Source organism: Anthonomus grandis, chromosome 3 (genome assembly GCF_022605725.1).
Source record: "Anthonomus grandis grandis chromosome 3, icAntGran1.3, whole genome shotgun sequence".
Lineage (NCBI taxonomy): Eukaryota > Metazoa > Arthropoda > Insecta > Coleoptera > Curculionidae > Anthonomus > Anthonomus grandis.
Window position 1 is genome coordinate 7805056 of NC_065548.1, and position 18296 is coordinate 7823351.

Below are 18296 nucleotides of genomic sequence, written 5' to 3' on the forward strand. Positions count from 1 at the left end.
GTGTTCGATTCGAAATAAAACCTTGCCGTGGGAGGCCATAAAAAACGTTTTATTAAAAAATAAATAAATAACCGACTATATATAAAAAAATAAAACTAAACAGAGGTGTGTCTATATTACAGTAGAAGGAGAAAATCAATTTTTATTATTCTTGGATACCATCATGTGCAAGGGATCTTTGTTATATTTGGCGAAGATTTCCTTCTTGAACTGGTCGAAGAGTTTCCGATTTTGGTTGTTTTGGTGTTCACGCCACGGGGGGCGGTTTTTCTTCACCTGCAGACCCCAATGGCAGCTGAAGATTGGCGAGAGCACCTGGAATTCGTATCCTGATACAAACATCTCGTATACCTGCAAATAAATATTTGATTCTTTACAGAGATTCAGTGATAAAATGTTAATCACAGCAGTAAATTTAATGATTTGCAGACATCCTATATTTAAAAGTGGTAACAAGGCTGATATTTCAAATTATAGACCTGTAGCATTAATTTGTTGTCCAAGCAAAATTTTTTATTTAATATTATATAACAAAATTTATAATCATATAATCGGTGTTATTACTGAAAAACATCACGGTTTTATGAATAAGAGGTCACAAATTTAACCACATTTTTGCAGAAGCTGAATGACGTGGTTGACTCTAACGGACAGGTAGATGTTATATATACCAATTTTTCTAAAGCGTTCGATAGAGTCAACCACGACATCTTGTTAAGAAATTTAGATTGGTTTAGCTTATCGCACGATCTTCTGCAGTTGCTTGCTTCATTCTTACAATCATTGGTATAGATCTCGAAGTTTTCTCGCTTTGTCAGGAATTATATGGATTGGATGAGACCGTGACTTTGTGTTCTTACCTTTGTTTTGTTTTTTATTGTTACAACTCGAGAGTTGAGAAGAAGAGTTGTAATGTGATCTGTGTAGGTCTAGGCCTGATGATGCTCCGATAGGAGCAAAACACGTGTAGCATTAAAAAAAATATATGGATTGGATGAGACCGTGACTTTATGTTCTTACCTTTATCTTGTTTTCGTTTGGTCTCTTAGAGAAAAATGGATGATACGTTTCTATCCAAAACTGAAATGGTAAAATATTTATCTTACCAGTGATTTTTAAAAAATACTGGTAAGATACATATTTTATCAAAATTGATTCAAATAAGGACACATTATACTATTTTAAGGATACATAAGTTCACACATTTATCCTGACAGCGATTTTCAAAATTTTGTGATTTTTTTTGTGCTCAATCGACCGATAGGTGATTGTAAATTAAATATTTATCTCATTAGTGATTTTATACAATCATTTTCAGAATAAATGTTTTTATTTGTATGTAAAATAATGAAATGCTTATCTTAGATTAGGAATTCGAACTAATAATCGCTGAAATGATTTTTAGAATTAATAAACGATGAATTAGTAAAAAAAATCCTTCATTATCGACTTGGAAGTTCAAGATCCAAAATTAATAAAATATCAGAGGCAATATTTGAGGTTCATGACTAATCTTTTATCTCAGTTGTGATTTTTAAGTGATAAATACTTTTTTTTATTCGACTGGATAATTATATACCTATTTTTCCACCAAATAAATTAATTTATCTCAACATTGATTTTTTTGGTTTAGTCAACTTGAAATTAATAAAATATTTATCTCATCAGTGATTTTGTACCTCAATTTTCCGCAAATTGGTAATAAATGCTTTTAATTGCCTGCCACGTTAGAAATTGCAACTATTATTCCTTAGTGATTTTTAACCTTCATCAGGGTTGAATCAGTTAAAAAAACTTGAAAATCAGTGAAAAATGTTAGCAGTGATAACCAAATTCAACAAAAAATTCACATACAACAATTTGGCAATTTACACAATTTATTTAGATGTAGAACAAATTCTAGCCCTCTCTCTTGCAATTATCGTTGCCAAATCCTAATTTTTTCCCTTAAAAATCACCTGAGTATTCCTCGTGTATCCATAACCGACAAACCGCTCATCGTGGGGCGGCACGTCATCTGTCGCAATATAAAAGGGCTCATATAGGAACTCAAAATTAGTCACAGGGTGGCTCACCCTAATCGTCCTATCGGGATCTTTAAAGTTTTGCCACCTGAAACCGGTTCATTTATTAACAAAATTACGATTTTTAAACGTTCATTCATTACCTACTAAAATTGGTGGCGTACTGATTGTAAATAAAAACCTTATGGTGAAATGGTCGGGCGAGACCTTTGCTCGCCATCCGGATCAGTTCAGTCTTGTTTTCTGGAAATAGCACGCGCTCGTCCACTTCGTAAGTTGGCACCACGTAAGCGCATTTTCCCCTGCATTTATCTTCGGCTGAAAAGGAGACAGAAACAGTGATAATGACACATACAGGAATCTATTTTATTTACCTAAGAATTCGTTTAAACCTTCAGCCATTCCTTTGACAGGTATTACATCTACGTCTGTGAGGAATATGTACTTTGTATGGCAATTTTTTCTTGCTAGATTACGTAAGAGGTTTTGTGGATATGGTAGTTTGTGTCTCCACGGACCCATCATCTGAAAGATAAGAAGAAGGAGTAATTAGGAGTTTTCTTAAGAGATTGATAATTTTTTTTTACACTCTGGTTATTTATAAAATGAAACGACATATTGGTGTGTTTTGTAATGTCCTATTTAAGAGATATCAAGAAGAGAAACAAGAAGGACAAGCGGATATAGCAATGCCCAGGTGGTTTATAGAGGAACAGTTGCGATAAATAAAATGAGGTTGAAATGGGAAAAAGCTTAAAAAATTGCAGGTTGATTCAAATTATATAAGATATGCATATAATACTCACGATTTAAATATTAACATAAAAATAAGATAACGTAGAGGTAAAGACATTAAAAAAATATATATTTTCTAACATACTGGCTGGAGATAAGTGATTAATAACTCCCAGTTAATCAATATAAATATTTAAATCACTCAATAATACATAAAATGAATCAATACATTAAATTGTGTTGATTGTTTTAGGTAGATAAAAATCAGTAATAGAAATCAATAGACTCGAACATATTTGTAGATGACGCAATTTCTATCGATTTACAATCGCAGTTATTCAAATAATTGATTTAGTTCTAAATATTATTCGATTGATAAAAATTTCTTTATTAGACGAATACCTATATATTAAAAAAAATATTACTACTTACCTCAATTAATCGACTAATTACCGATTTAAATATTTAATGAAAACCGATTTAAATATTTAGCGAAATCTGATCTATCTGAGAAATTAAATTTATCGAAATAGTAACTTATTTAAAATCATTGATGAATCGGGAAACAAAATTCAATAATCAACTAATAAATCGTAAAAAATCAAGATTATTGGCTGTTAAATATTGAAAAATTATCGAAAAAATCATTAAATTAATTGGTTATTATTCGATTATTTTACAACAAATCCGTAAAATTTGTTAATCAATTCTGATTTTCATATTCATTTTAAATAATCGATAAAGTTATCGATTAATCGATAATTTAATATTTAAAATAATTGATTATTTGTTCATTGTGCTGGAAGTCCGTTGAATTAAATCAATTATCTTTTATGTTACTTACGATATTAAATTATTTAATGGAAAAAAACAAGATCCTTTTTTCAATTGATCAATTTAAAAAATCAATAATGTCAGCTGTTAAATATCGCAAAATAAATGCAAAATAATTGAAAGAAATCAATAAATCGAATTAATGTAAAAATCGAATATTTAATTAATTGATTTTAATTTTTTTATATTATTTAATTAAGTTATTGATTAAAAGTCGGATATTCAAAATAATCGATTATGCATTTATTGTGCAGCAAGTTCTTAAAATTTAATTAGTTTAAACATGGATGTAAATATTAATTAAAATATTCAATTGCATAACGGAAAAATCAAGATTCATTAATCAATTTGTTCATTGAAAAAAAAATCAATAATATTAGTTGTTAAATATCGAATGAGATATAGTAGAAAAAAGGCAAATAATTCATTATTGTGCTGCAAGTTTAAAATATTGAGTTATTTATTGGAGAAAACAACTTTTTTTCAAATTATTAATTAAAAAAATCAATAATTTCAGGTGTTAAATATCGCAAAATTAATGCAAAATAATCGAGAGAAATCAATAAATTGAATCACTCTAAAAATTGGATATTTAATTAATGGATTGTAATTTTTTTATATAATCCATTACTCTCAAAATAATATTTTTAAAAAATGAATAAAATTGAAAAAATTAAATTTATTAAGATAATTTATAAAAGTAAATTCAATAATCAATATATTAATCGAAAAAAATCAACATTACCAGCAATCGAATACCGAAAAATGATTGATCGAAAAATATTAACAAATTAAATTATAGAAAAGGTCGAATATAATTCAAAATCATCGAATATTTGTTCATTCTGCTGTGTTATTTCTTATGTCATTAAAATGTATTAATCAAGTATAATTTGTAAATATAATTAAAATTATTTATTGGAAAAATCAATGCGGTATAGTGGAAAAAGTCAATAAATTAAAATATTGAAACAAATGAATATTCCAAATAATCGATTATATTTTTTTTTATATCTGAAGTATCTTCAAAAAAAATTAATAGTATCAATTGTAAGAATTGAAAATCTATAACCAATATATTGGATTCAATTGGAATAAATTGACTGGAAAACTCGAATATTTAAAACAATCGATTATCGTTTACTCGGGAGTAAAAAATTAATTATTTAAAAAAATCAATAATATTAATAAAAAATTGAAATAACCGATTATTCGTTTATTATTCAGGAAGTTCGTATAATTCAATGAATTATAGGATTTAAATATTAAATAACATAATAGATTATTGAATGGGAAAAACAAGGTTCTTTAATTAATATATTAATTAAATAAATCAATATTGCCAGCCCTAAACATCGAAAAATCTATATGAAATAATCGAAAACGGTCATCATTTGAAACAGCGAATATTCCAAATAATCGAATATCAATTTTTGTTGTCAACCATTAATTTGAAAATTAAAAAAAAAATATAGTGCTGACGAAATTAACTAAATTCAATAATCGAAATTAAACAAAAATGAATGAATTATTGGAAAATCGAAATTTCTAAACGTTCTTATAGTAATCAATTATAATTTCTAATAATTCATTTAAATAATCAAGAAAAAATAAATTCAAAGAAATCAATAATATCGGTTGGTAAAATAATGAAAACGCTAAAAAAATTATTATCAAAAAAATCAATCAATTAAGATACTTGACTATTTCCTGGGAAAAAACCAGATTCATTCATTAATAAAAAGTTATTGCAAAATAACTGATTATCTGAGAATGTGGTTATCAATTATTTAATTGGTAAAATGACAGCATTTAATCAAAAAATAAACATTATCGACTGTTAGTATTTGATTTCTGATTGCGAAATTATTGGAAAAATGTAGCGAATTATAATTTGCAAAATCGAACAGACAAAATCATTAATTATTCGCTTATTGTACAGTAAGTAAGTGAAATTCATTAATCAATTAAGACTAATTAAATATTCAATTAATGTGGAATTATCTATTGACTAAGAAGTTGAATATTTAATGAAAAAACAAGATTCAATAATCAATTTAACAATTTAAAAAAAAATAACGTTATATGATACTCGATTATGGTTAATTTAATGCCATTGATTAATCGAAAATTTAATTGAAAAATCAATATTGGAAGTTGCTAAAAATATTTAAAAATTCTAGTTAGGTTACTAGGGAGAAAATCTTTATTAATGGAATCAGTACTACTTAGAGTAATAATTTTTATAATTCATGTAAAAAAAATCTTAAAAATAAATAATAAATAAATCTTGTAAAAAATAAATATTCAGAAAAGACAGGACTTAATTAATCATGATGATCAATTAATTAATGAGAAACATTAAAGATATTAACAAAAAAAAATGCCCATTATCGACAATTAAAACCCTGAAAAATAATTGCAAAATGATCAAAAAAATGTAATTAGTTTATCGTGTATTCGTTTATTGAGCGAGTTCGTAAAATTCATTATTCAATTATGGATTTTCAATAATCAATGAACGTGGGAAAAAGCGACTGATTGAAATCGAGTTATCAAAATGTTGGAAATAATTTAATAGTGAAAGAAATTTAAAAAATATTATTGATTGTTAAGGAAAGTGATACTAAATGACTAAGATTTGATTAAAAAAGTCGATTATTCGGATAATAATAAATAAACAGAAAAGGGGTTTATAAGAACCTATGCAGTGAATCAGATAGTTTATTGTTTTAAATATTTATTAATTAACCAAAGAGAAATTAATATTAACATTTGCTAAAAAATTCCACTATTTATTCGGAAAAAACGAATCAAAGAAAATAGGAGATTAATCGACTATATTTATCGATAATATTTATTAATCGATAATATTTAATAACTAGGAAAAGTCGATTAATGTGAAAAGTCTATCAATTAAAATAACAACATTATCGATAGTAAAATTTACAAAATAATTAGGTGGAAATGGGAGCAATATTAAAACCTCAATACTTTCACAATAAAGACGATCTTACCCTATTATTATTAATTTCCATCATCAGCTGGTGCATATTCGCCATCGGATTCATACAACTCAACCTCCCCAATCTCTCTTCATCTATACTAAATCGTTTTGGTCCATTTCCTTTTAGGATTGCGATGTGAAAGGACACTTTGTCCTTTATCCTCGAGTTACATTTTCTTAAATACAATATAAACAGTAGGATATGATTGAGTTCCTTCTCACTGCCAGCAAATACTGCCAACGAGATCGGACCAGCTAAAATCAATATTTGAAATCACGAAATCAGTTATGGATAAATTACTTACCCCAGTGCAAGCTGCTTTCTACCAAAGAAACAATTTTATCCAGCGAACTTTGAGTTGCCAAACAAGTCCTGAACGTATCACTGAGCTGCACGAACTTATCACCGACTATCACATGATCAAATAGAGTGTATGCTATTCTATTGTCTGATCTACCCAGTTTTAGGTTAAGGTTTAACTGATACTTCTCTACAAGTTGATCCTGGTGTTCTGAGCCTATCCGAGGCTCGTCCGGTTCAAATGGATCCTGGTCCGGTTGCTGATCCTCTTAAAATGAAGTTTAAAGGTGGAAATGGAGGGTGTTTCATTGGACTTACCTCCACACTCAGGTTGCCTGAACTTGATGCTGTCTAAAATGTTTTCTTGAGATTCTGGACAATCGGTTGTGGTGGTCATCAGTTTGATTGTTAAAAAGACATTGTAAGCTGTCAGTAAGATTAAAATTAGGATGCTGATTTTCCATACACGCCATTTGCTCTGTAAAGAACAAGAGGATGCGTAAAGTAGCATTGCATGCGATTTGAAGGCATTAAAGAGTCATATAATTTCAGGTTAACCATGTATGGGTTTAGATTTTCAGGGTTTTTTTGTTACAAAATATTTAGATGTATTTGCCCTTTTAGTGTTTTATTGGCATACATTTGTTCTTCAACTTTTTTTTCCTGGATTTGAATGTAAAAAATGCATTTGGGTGATTGTGAGCATTAAAGCACTGAAGGTCCTACTTTGCATCAAATTGCAAATTTTTTGAATTTTTACTGGAAAATGTTTCTGTTGAAATATTCCTTAATAAAAAAGTTTGTGCTTTAATATTTTTTGCTATATTTTTCCAATTTTTAATTAAAATTTTTTTTTAAAAAAATTTTTATTAAAAATATTAAATTTTTAATAAAGAGTTTGGTCGAATATTTTTGGTTTCTAAGACAAATATGCAATATTTATTAAGAAACTTCGAAAGCCTGCTGCTAAGAAACTTTCAGACGTAATCATTTTCCAGTAGTACCAAACGATTTAGAAGATTTTAAATATTCTGAAAACATTCAAAAAAACGTTTGATTGAAGATTTTTCCCAATTGAAGAGTTTTCCTAAGAAAAAGTTTCAAAGATGGCAATTTTTGGACTGTAAGACAAATGTGCATAATCTATTAAAATATTTTGAAAGGTCATAGCTTAAAAACTGTGAGACGTACAATTTTTCAATAGTATTAAACGATCCAGAAGGTTCCAAATATTCCACCAATTAAAGCAAATATGATTGAAAGTTATTAGTTTTTCCAGAAAAACTTGTCAAAGTTAGGATAAGGAAAGCAAAGAAGGCATTAAACACAGTCCAAAAGTCAAAAAAACGTAAAATGGTGCAAAATCGTGAAAATAATTATATAAAAATGTTTTTAAATGCCTGGAATAAAAGGAAAAATTATTTTAAATGTTCAAAATACATTTTAAATCCCAAGAAAGTACCCAAATAAAAAATTGAAGAATCTGAACAACCTGAAATTTGACGTCAAACTCCTGAAAGACATAAATTTATTTCAAATTCCATTACTTGAAATGAAAAGGGGCACGAAGTCCTGGAATACATGCCTGGAATAAAAGAAAACCCTACAAGACATTTAATATGCATCAAAATTTATTTAAAATTCTAGGATTCCATGTAGGATTCATAAATTTCCAAGTTGACCATTTTCGGATTGTAAGACAAATAAGCATAATTTATTAAAAAAAATTGAAAGCTCGTAGTTAGAAAACTGTATGACGTGCAACTCTTCCAGTAATACCAATCGATTTAGAAGATTCTAAATATCCTAAAAACGATTTAGAAAACATTTGAACATTATTAGTTTTTCCAGGAAAAAATTTCAAAGTTGGCCATTTACGGAGGACTGTAGGACCAATAGGGATAATTCAATAAGAGATGTTAAAAACCCATAGTGTGGAAACTATAAAACGTACGGATTTTTCAATAGCACCAAACGATTTAGAATATTTGAAATATTGTAAAAATATTCAAGAAAACCTTTGAAGATTGTCAGTTTCCCCAAGAAAAAGTTCCAAAGTTGACCATTTTTGGATTGTAAGACAAATATGCATATTTTAATAAAAAACTTTGGGAACCCGTTCCTTGGACACTATAAGAGGTACTAGTTTTCCGGTAGTACCAAATGATTCAGAATATTCCAGATATTCTAAAGATATTGGATAAAACATTTGAATGTTCTCAGCTTTCCCAAGAAAAATTTCAAATTTGACCATTTTCGGACAAATATGCATAATTTATTAAAATATTTTGAAAGCTCGTAGCTAGAAAACTGTAAAATCTACAATTTTTTTAGTAGTATTAAACGATTCAGACGGTTCCAAACATTCCACAAATTAAAGCAAATACGATTAAAAGTTATTAGTTTTTCCAGAAAAAATTGTCAAAGTTAGGACAACACAAAATGTGAGGTAATAATCTTGAAAGACAAATTTATTTCGAATGCCTGGAATAAAAGGAAAATTTATTTTAAATATCCAAAATACTTTTCAAACCCTACGAAACTATCCAAAGTGACTTGAAAAATCTGGAAAATCTGAAATGCCCGAACGTCAAAATCCTGAATTATTAATGTGTTTCAGTGTAACATATATTTTTAATTCCATTACTTGCAAATATTGCAAGGGGTACAAAGTCCTGGAATACGCTTTAAATACCTGGAGTAAAATGAAAATCTACGAGATATTTGAGATGCATAAAAATTTATTTAAAATTCCGGGATTTGATGTAAGACACATATGCATAATTTATTAAGAAACTTTGAATACCCGTAAGTTGGAACCTATAAAATGTACGACCCTTACAGTGGTACCAAATGACTCAGAAGGTTCCAAATATTCTAAAAACGATAAAGAAAATGTTGAAAAATTATTAATTTTTCCAGGAAAAAAATTAAAAGTTAACAATTTTCGGACTGTGAGACAAATATGCGTAATTGAATAAAAAACTTTGAAAACCCGTATCTTGGAAATTATAAAATGTACGACTTTTCTAGTAGTACCAAATGATTTAAAAGATTGCAAATGTTCAAAAACCGTTGGAGGAAATATTTAAAAAATTATTTGTTTTTACAGGAAAAAATTTCAGATTTGACCATTTTCAGGGTGTAAAACAAATATGCACGTTTTATTAACAAACTTTGAAAGCCGGTAGCTCTGTAACTATAAGAGGTACAACTTTTCAAGTGGTACTAAACGACTCAAAAGGTCAAAGAAAACGTTTGAAAGCTATTAGTTTTCCCAGGACAAAATACCGATCAAGAGTTTAATTTTTAAACCTGGATTAACATATATCTCCTTTGAGTGAATTTGTATACTTTCTTTGTTTTCAGATATGAACTAGTTTTTCAAGTTATTTTTGGAATAATATTATTATTTATTTAGGACAAAGATGTGTGTCAAATTTTGATCCTTGAATTCACGTTAATCAACATCATATTGGGGTCAACAACTCGCTCATCATTGACGTTTGAATTAAACGAAATATATGAACAATTAATATTTGACATTTCAAACTCGGCTATACAAGGGAAAATAGGGACAGAAGCCCCTAAGAATTAGTTAGAATAATTCTGGAAGTCTAGGTCATACCGACCTCTTTAAGGAAGTCTGGAAAGGCCGAAAAGAAGAAGAAGAAAAAGAAGAAGACTTTGATAGTTGACATTTGATTAAATAACAATATAATTAATAACTCTAACCTTTAATTCTCTTTAAGTTTCTAGACAGTATTTGAACAAAAAACATTATTTTATATACCTGAAACATCAGTGTCTTCATCAAAAGCCACTCAAGCAAAACACTTTCACCTCCTTCTAAAACTGTTTAATTCGAACACTTTTGACATAAAACACATTTTTTTTTGGCAACACTATTTCCTTTACGGTTCACTCATTAATTATCCTTATAATTGCTATTTTGGCATCGGTTTTGTCCCGAAAATACTGGTGAGTTTCTTTGCTTTTATCTGGGGTATCACTAGTTTATCGAGCGAATTTTTGGGACATACTTTTCTCTAGGTGCATCTCTTTTTAATGGAGGAAACGATCATTTACAGGCCAAAAATTTCAGGTTAAATTAAAAACTTTCATCAGCAAAAAAGTTTCAAGAACATGCATGAAAACTTCAACCCCATTTGTAGTCTGAACTTCCCTTCAGAAGTAAATCGAACAGAGGCGGTGTGCGCATGCCCTAAGCATTTATGTATGTGTGTGGGATGCATTTTGATATTGATCGTTTATCTAACCTCTATCTCTGCTGAGTTAGATTTGGGTATACAGGGTGGTTTGAGTAACAAATAATTTTATAATATTTCATGTCATTAATTTGGGACAGCCTATATATAATAAATCCATTATAGAATATATTGATTATAACAATATTATTAGGTGCTAAATTATTAAATGTGTTCAATGTATGTATAGGGAAGTCCTCTGGGAGTTAAGTGCTTTTATAAAATATTTGTACTTTTTTCTCACGATCATTCGAAGGACCACCCCGTATACATATACACACACCCTGTTAATTAAAAAATGTTTAATTAATTATTTACTATATAATACTCATATTAGACTAGATCGATCAATATCATTTTTACGTCCGAAATGACGTAATTTTAGAGTAATTATGAAAATTAAATACACGAATTCTTTATGTGTTTTATCGTGTTAGGGGAAGGGAATGTTTTGAAAAAAAAAACATTCCCTTTCGGGATATTTCCGGGATATTTTCGGATTTTGCATGATATCTTAATGCCAAAATAAACGTGAAGAATAATTTTGGAAAAAATTCGAATTTACGAAAAGAATGTAACAATATTAACATAAAAATGTGATAACCTGTCATAACCTTTATAAAGCTGATTTCATGATTTTATTTAATTAAACTCATTAAAAGAGCAACATATTAAAAAGACTTACATAACCATCAGACACTAAATTATGACTCATAATGGATAAATAATAAAATCTATTTATTCCCTAAAAACTAAATGGCAATATACGACTGAATGATATAATTCCATATCCCCATTACTGTTTACAGATATGACTCTCTTTATCAACAAATTTGATAAAATGAAACTGAAATCAAATATCGAAATTAAGTCCTGAGTGGTCGCTTAATAATCAAAAATGCTTATACAGGGTATATACATAAACATTTTACGCCAAAAACTGAAAAACTGAAAGAGTACTACAATGATTTCAAGAGATATTTAACAAAACAACACCCAACTAGCAAATTAAGTTCTATAAGGTCTGTATAAACAACTATAAGATATATCTTTTAGGATACTAAAATTCCTATAACGTGCTACACAACAATTATATGATCCTTATACAACCAAAAAGGGCCCATTTTTATAGAACAGTTTGGTAGTATAACAGTTCTATTAAAAGTGTATACAACTCTTATACGACTGTTTTATGTACGTTTATACAGCTACTATAAAATGGGATTAAAGCGGCACTATAAAAGTCTTATAAAATGGTTGTATAATGCATTATATTTTTTTATAATGCTGTTTTTTCGAACACAATGAAAACATTTTATCATTTAGCAGCTTAAAAAAGCATTGTATTTTTTATTGCAGAAAATTAGAACCAAATTATATTTTAAGCGTATTATTGTGAATAAATCTAGAGGTTGTGCATTGCATTGTTGTAAAAATGGAGACTTGGGCGGATATCGGTCGTAAAAATATGGTGGGGTAGTTATAATATAGCATATTTTATTAAATCATTTGGAAGGTTTGAATTGCACAAATTTTAATGCGGCGCAAATTTTATTTAATTTAATTCATTATTAAGTATTATTATTTTAATTAAATTTGTCACCCATTAAAATAAAATATTTTAGTGCAAAAGTGAGGTTACGGCATTCACTTCACTCTTATAACGCAGATCTTAGAACAAATTTATTCTGTCAGACACTGTTTTATCCTATAAGGCATTTATAAAGGAGAATGTCGTATAGTATCTAAAGTTCACGTATAAAAGTGTTTTATTATGCAGTGCAATTCAATGCTATAAAATATTTATTATGCAACACTATACAGCTTTTATAAGACAAGCTTAAGTAACTATTTTATTGTGCTCTAATATAGTATATTATAGAACTCTTATACAATAGGTACACAAGTCAGTACAATATTTTTGATATTGTATAAAACTTGCTTATAACGTATTATATCATTTTAAAAGAAATTATCGTATATTGCGTTATAGGATATATCGTAAAAGCCACTATAAAACCATTTAATACAACAATTTTATTTATAAAACAAAATTATCGCAACAAAAGGCTTAATAAAAACAAACAGTCTCTAAAACAATGCTATTCGATTGTTTTCAATCTTTTAGAATTCCATTTTGCTAGTTGGGCACTGTTGTGTGAAGATGGAGATGATTGATCATTCATTCAACGTACTTAATTATTTAAATTTTATGCCAAGTTATTTTTTTATACATAGATGGCGCTGTAAATCAATTATGGAATTGACAAATGGCGGATGACATTTGACAGCAGTTCTCTGTGCTTTAATAAATCAATTTTAATATACGACGTTTCGTTTTTGAGCGATAATCATCCATTTAATGCATTTAGTTATTAAGTTTTGTATTAACATCAAAAGACCCATATAGGTCTAGGACGCTAGGTGGCGCTGGTAATTAATTACGGCATTGATAGATGACACATATTAATAGATGATGTTTGCCGACTAAAGATGACCAATTATATTTGGCAGCTACTAGATGTCTGATGATTTTTTATACTAAATAACTTTTCTAAAGATCAAATATTCAATGTGTCAACAAAATTAAATATTTACTAGGGTCCAACGAACTTAATGTCGTTTACAGACGACTTTTGATTGCATTTAGTCCTCTGTGGTTAAATAAATCAATATTTTTATACGACCTTTTGTCTTTGAGCGGCAGTCATCCGTTTAATGCACTTCGACATTTACATTTTATATCAAATTAATGTCAAAAGACCCATATAGGTGGCGCTAGTAATCAATTACGACCTTGATAGATGAGTCATGTTATTGACAGATAACGTTTGGGGGACGATAGATGACCACTGACATTTGATAGCCACTAGATTTATATGATTTTTTTCTCAAAATAACTAGATTATAGTTTTAAAGATAGATCAAATATTAAATGTGTCAAAGAAATTAAAAATTTACCAGGGTCCAACCCACTTAACGACGGTTATAGATGAGTTTTGACAGCAGTTAGTCCTCTGTGCTTTAATAAATTAATTTTATTATGCGACGTTTCATCTTTGAGCCACCGTTATCCATTTAATCCAATTGGATATTTACATTTTATATCAAAGTAACATGAAAACATAGGTGTAGAATGTTAGGTGGCGCTGGTAATCAATTATGACATTGACAGATGACATATATTGTTGACGAGTGACGTTTGCCGATGATAAGTGACCAATGACATTTGATAGCCACTCGATTTTTTACTCTAATAACTAGATTATACTTTTTAAAGATCAAATATTAAATGTGTCAAAGAAATTAAATATGCCCCAGGGTCCAACCTACTTAATGATGTTTATAGATGACTTCTGATAGCAGTTAGTCCTATATGATCTAATAAATCAATTTTATAATACGACGTTTCGTTTTTAAGCGTTCGTCATCCATTTAATGCACTTCGATATTTACATTTTATATCAAATTAACACCAAGAGACCCATATAGGTGTAGGACGATAGGTGGCGCTGCTAATTAATTACGCGATTGACAGATCACACGTAAGGATAGGTATATCGATGAATTTTTATGACATTTTCTTACCGAAATTTTAATTGTTGTGATACGTCCTTGGTTTACTTCCTTTAAAGGTCTCAAAAAACTAAGTATTAGGGTCGTACTAACAAAATACAATTGATGATGGCCGTCCAAAGGCAAAACGTCGGATTTGATATAACTATCCTTTATGGAAATTCAGATTTTCCAGAAAAAAAAGAAGATTTTAAGTTATATAATAAATTTAAATTCATGGTCTTTTGACAACAATTAGTTTTCTGGGATGTATTGTCAATAACATTAAGTTTTAATAATTAGAATACTCTCTTTAGCATTAGAGAGGCAAAATTACAGTTAACTAAGTCAAAAAAGTAAAGTGAGTTTAGAAAATAATATTGAGAAATGTTAGTGAACATTAACAGGTGGCGCTAGTCATAAATGGCATCAATGTTAGATACTGCTGACAGTAAAATTTGACAGCTGTATGAATTTACACATGACAAATGACGTTGGCAGATGACATTTGATACCAGTTTGTTCTCTGCGACTTCTTTTGAGTCCCTCTAAATTTTAGTTCAAATTCCTGTTTTTCATTAAACGGTCAGAAAGAACTAAATTATAGTTAACTAATTCAAAAAAATAAATTCGCATTTATCGAAAAAAATGAAGAAAATCGTAAATTGCCTAATAAGAATAATTGGGAAATGCTAATGTGGGCTTTTAACAGGTGGCGCTGGTAATAAATCGCGTCAATACCAGATGTCGTTGACAGTTGTAGTAGTGATTTTACAAATGACGGATGACGTTGACACATGACAGATTATATGTGAATCGGAATGAAACTAAGCACAAACAAAAAAAATATTTATTTATTTATCAACGGAATCCATTTACATCGTAATTATGGAAATTTATAATCAAATTTAGTACAAAAGTACCAAACCTTGAATCAAAGAGATTTATTTGCCCTTACAAATCATAGATCACTCAAATGATAGTTTTAAATCCAAGCAGATTCCTAAGTTCTAAACTTCTAGTTTAGAGTCAACTGGATTGATTATTTTATTGATTGAATTATTTTAGCGAAGTTCTGTTAAAATTACACGAATTAAAAAAAATATTGCAGATCATCTTGTAGAAGGGCAGCAGCATTGAAAGACTCAATAGTTCTAAAAAGTTTAACATCATCAATTTTTAAAATTTCTCCCGAAATCATTTAAGAAGAGGGAAAGCAAAACAGGTACCACACATGGCACACATTTCATCAAATAATGACCCCGCAAGATTTCGATTTCGCCCTGGAACAAATTCAGATATGCACTAAGGTTCTTTCATTTTTCCCAAGAGGACTCCATGAATGACCCGATCAAAAGCTTTAGAGAAATCTGTATAGATCGAGTCAACCTGGGATACCCTCTCCAAACTATGGAGTATATGATTACCATACAAACCCAAATTGGCATTAGCAGATCTGTCCTTTAGAAATCTAAATTGTTCCAGGTTAAAAATAATTCTAAGACTCCAGTTTAACTCTTTGAAAATTTTGGTTGGTCACATATAGCACGATAGTTGATCATATCACTTTTATTCCCAGATTTAACAATAGCTACTTTTCCATGGTGGAGGTAAACAACCTGAACTAAGAGATGTATTAAAAATAATCCTTATAGGTCTTGGAATTATGTATAAAGCAAGACAAAGATCCTGGTATCATCTGGTCCAGACCGCCATCTTATTCTTAGAGGAAGCCATAACATCATATAGTTCTCGTGTCGCAAAAACGCAGTACTTAAGATAATTGAGTTTTTAAATTTAAAAAAAAGACATAAAATTGAGCTCTTTAACTGAGTAAGCTAAAGAAAAGTATTCGGCCCAGGTTTCTTTGCTTAAAGTAGAAAATTATACCGTTGAACTGATCAGGAAATTACAAATGACATTTCGAACTTGGTTTCATACATAGGGTACATAATATAATAGATAAAGAGAATAGGTATGAATTAACCTGCAAGAGAAAGCGTGTCCCACTAAACTACCATAATTTTAATTAGCTTTTGAAAAATCTAGAAATTGTCAGTCTCAGATGGCGCTGCAGTAGGTCATTGACAGATGACAGTTGACAGTGGTGTTAGTGTTATGAAACAAGTATTATTACACTTACGTTGTATAAAATATTACATGGAGGCGACACAACTCATTTAACCGTTAAATTTAAAAAGAATTATTCCGGCGAAAACCGCGAAATTTCTATGGCGCGACCGTATATACTCTACAATCGACTAAATCACTTTTGTTACGACTTACCGCGGGTAAATCTAATTTAGTTTTTGTAACGGTATGTTTATTTAATCGTCTACTGATGCAACCCATTATCTAACCCGATTCACTAACATAGTGAAAACCGCGTAAAATCGTCGATATGATTTGCCCTACCAGGAGTCGCGAAAAAAACTTCTTAAATAAATCGTCACAAGCGATTTGGGTTTTATTGTAGCAAAAGAAACCGGGTGCGAAAGTAGTAGAAGGTTTTTTTCAAAAGATTTTTGGTCACTTTTTGACCGTTAGGTAAATAAGTAAACATCTTAAAAAAAAATCAAATGAGATCACGACATATTTAAAAATTGTTAGAGATTAACCAAGCTTGACAGAAGAAGAAAGGAAAATGGCAGCAAAATTCACCATCTGCGCAGCAGTGTTCGCGTTCAGCGTTATTGCCGCTACACCCGTCAAGGACAAGCTGATGTTCGAAGGGCAAGGCGATACGGCAACGGTGGAAAGTACCGTGAGGGAGACCAGAGCCGCACCCAACCATATCGGAGATCTTATACAACCAGGTAAGGATTTTTCTAGAGAAAATTTTTAATTATCAAGTTGATCAAACGCCTTTGAGGAATCCTTAAATATAACCACTTATACACTTAAAAAAGGGTTATTTTGATTTTTTTAATTTGGTCATGGCACTTAATTTTCAATATGGTGGCGTTTTAAATATTCAATATTTCCGCCATTTTGTTTTCACTAAACTGAATCTGAAAATGCAAAAAAATAATAATATTTCAAAAAGTAATTTAAAAAAATCTTATAAAGCTGATTCTATGAGTCTATGATTTAAATAAACATGTAAACTTTTTACAGAAATCAACTACAAAACAAATAAAACTATATTAACTAAACAAGAAAACAGAAAATTATTGTGAAAAATTGGAAAAAACTCTGAAAAGAAGAGTGAAGGGATTAAATTGACGCAAACACACGAAAACTTAAAACTGCCGTAACTACGTAAATTTTAAACCTAGAACGACGTTTTTACCGTTAAATCCGTCCTCGGGAGCTACTACATCTTAATGTGAAAAAAGTATGAATATATCCCAAGTGGTTCATGAGTTATGGCCAAAAATGTTCGCTAATGCACAATAATCATAATAGTTTAATTATGTGTTTCAAAAACCTTAAATTCAGTGGCTCTTGGACCTTGGGTGACTAAATCGCCTCTACCTCGGAGAGTTTTGGAGGTGTAAGAATCGTAATCATATGAAATTATTGAGCAATTGATGTGCTTTCTTTAAGTGAGCGACTTTTAAGAATATTCC

The 18296-nt window shown here is 29.4% G+C and overlaps 1 protein-coding gene across 4 annotated transcripts; it reads right to left on the bottom strand.

Annotated features, from left to right (window-relative positions):
* Positions 1–28: 28 nt before the first annotated feature.
* On the bottom strand, positions 29–16969 carry LOC126734381 (beta-1,4-glucuronyltransferase 1). Of its 4 annotated transcripts, none has more exons than XM_050437983.1 (8): positions 16868–16969; positions 7220–7379; positions 6906–7169; positions 6611–6855; positions 2399–2549; positions 2168–2342; positions 1959–2112; positions 29–351 (listed from the first exon to the last, which is right to left on the bottom strand). In XM_050437983.1, exons 2-8 carry the CDS (start codon positions 7296–7298, stop codon positions 136–138), a joined length of 1284 nt encoding a protein of 427 aa, XP_050293940.1. In that variant the 5' UTR covers positions 7299–7379; positions 16868–16969; the 3' UTR covers positions 29–135. The 4 variants fall into 4 exon arrangements, with proteins under 4 accessions (XP_050293940.1, XP_050293938.1, XP_050293937.1 ...); XM_050437981.1 differs by lacking the exon at positions 16868–16969 and adding an exon at positions 11855–11958 and having other exon boundaries at positions 6906–7166; XM_050437980.1 differs by lacking the exon at positions 16868–16969 and adding an exon at positions 11855–11958.
* Between the last annotated feature and the right edge of the window lie 1327 nt (positions 16970–18296).

What these genes read in the sequence shown, in the direction of transcription:
- LOC126734381 (XM_050437980.1), bottom strand. Translation starts at nt 11,884, where the DNA reads ATGAGTCATAATTTAGTGTCTGATGGTTAT. An exon ending in AGGTTTAAACGAATTCTTAG is followed by an intron (nt 2,343 to 2,398) that starts GTAAATAAAATA and finishes TCTCCTTTTCAG; the next exon opens with CCGAAGATAAATGCAGGGGA. An exon ending in GATACACGAGGAATACTCAG is followed by an intron (nt 352 to 1,958) that starts GTGATTTTTAAG and finishes ATTTATTTGCAG; the next exon opens with GTATACGAGATGTTTGTATC.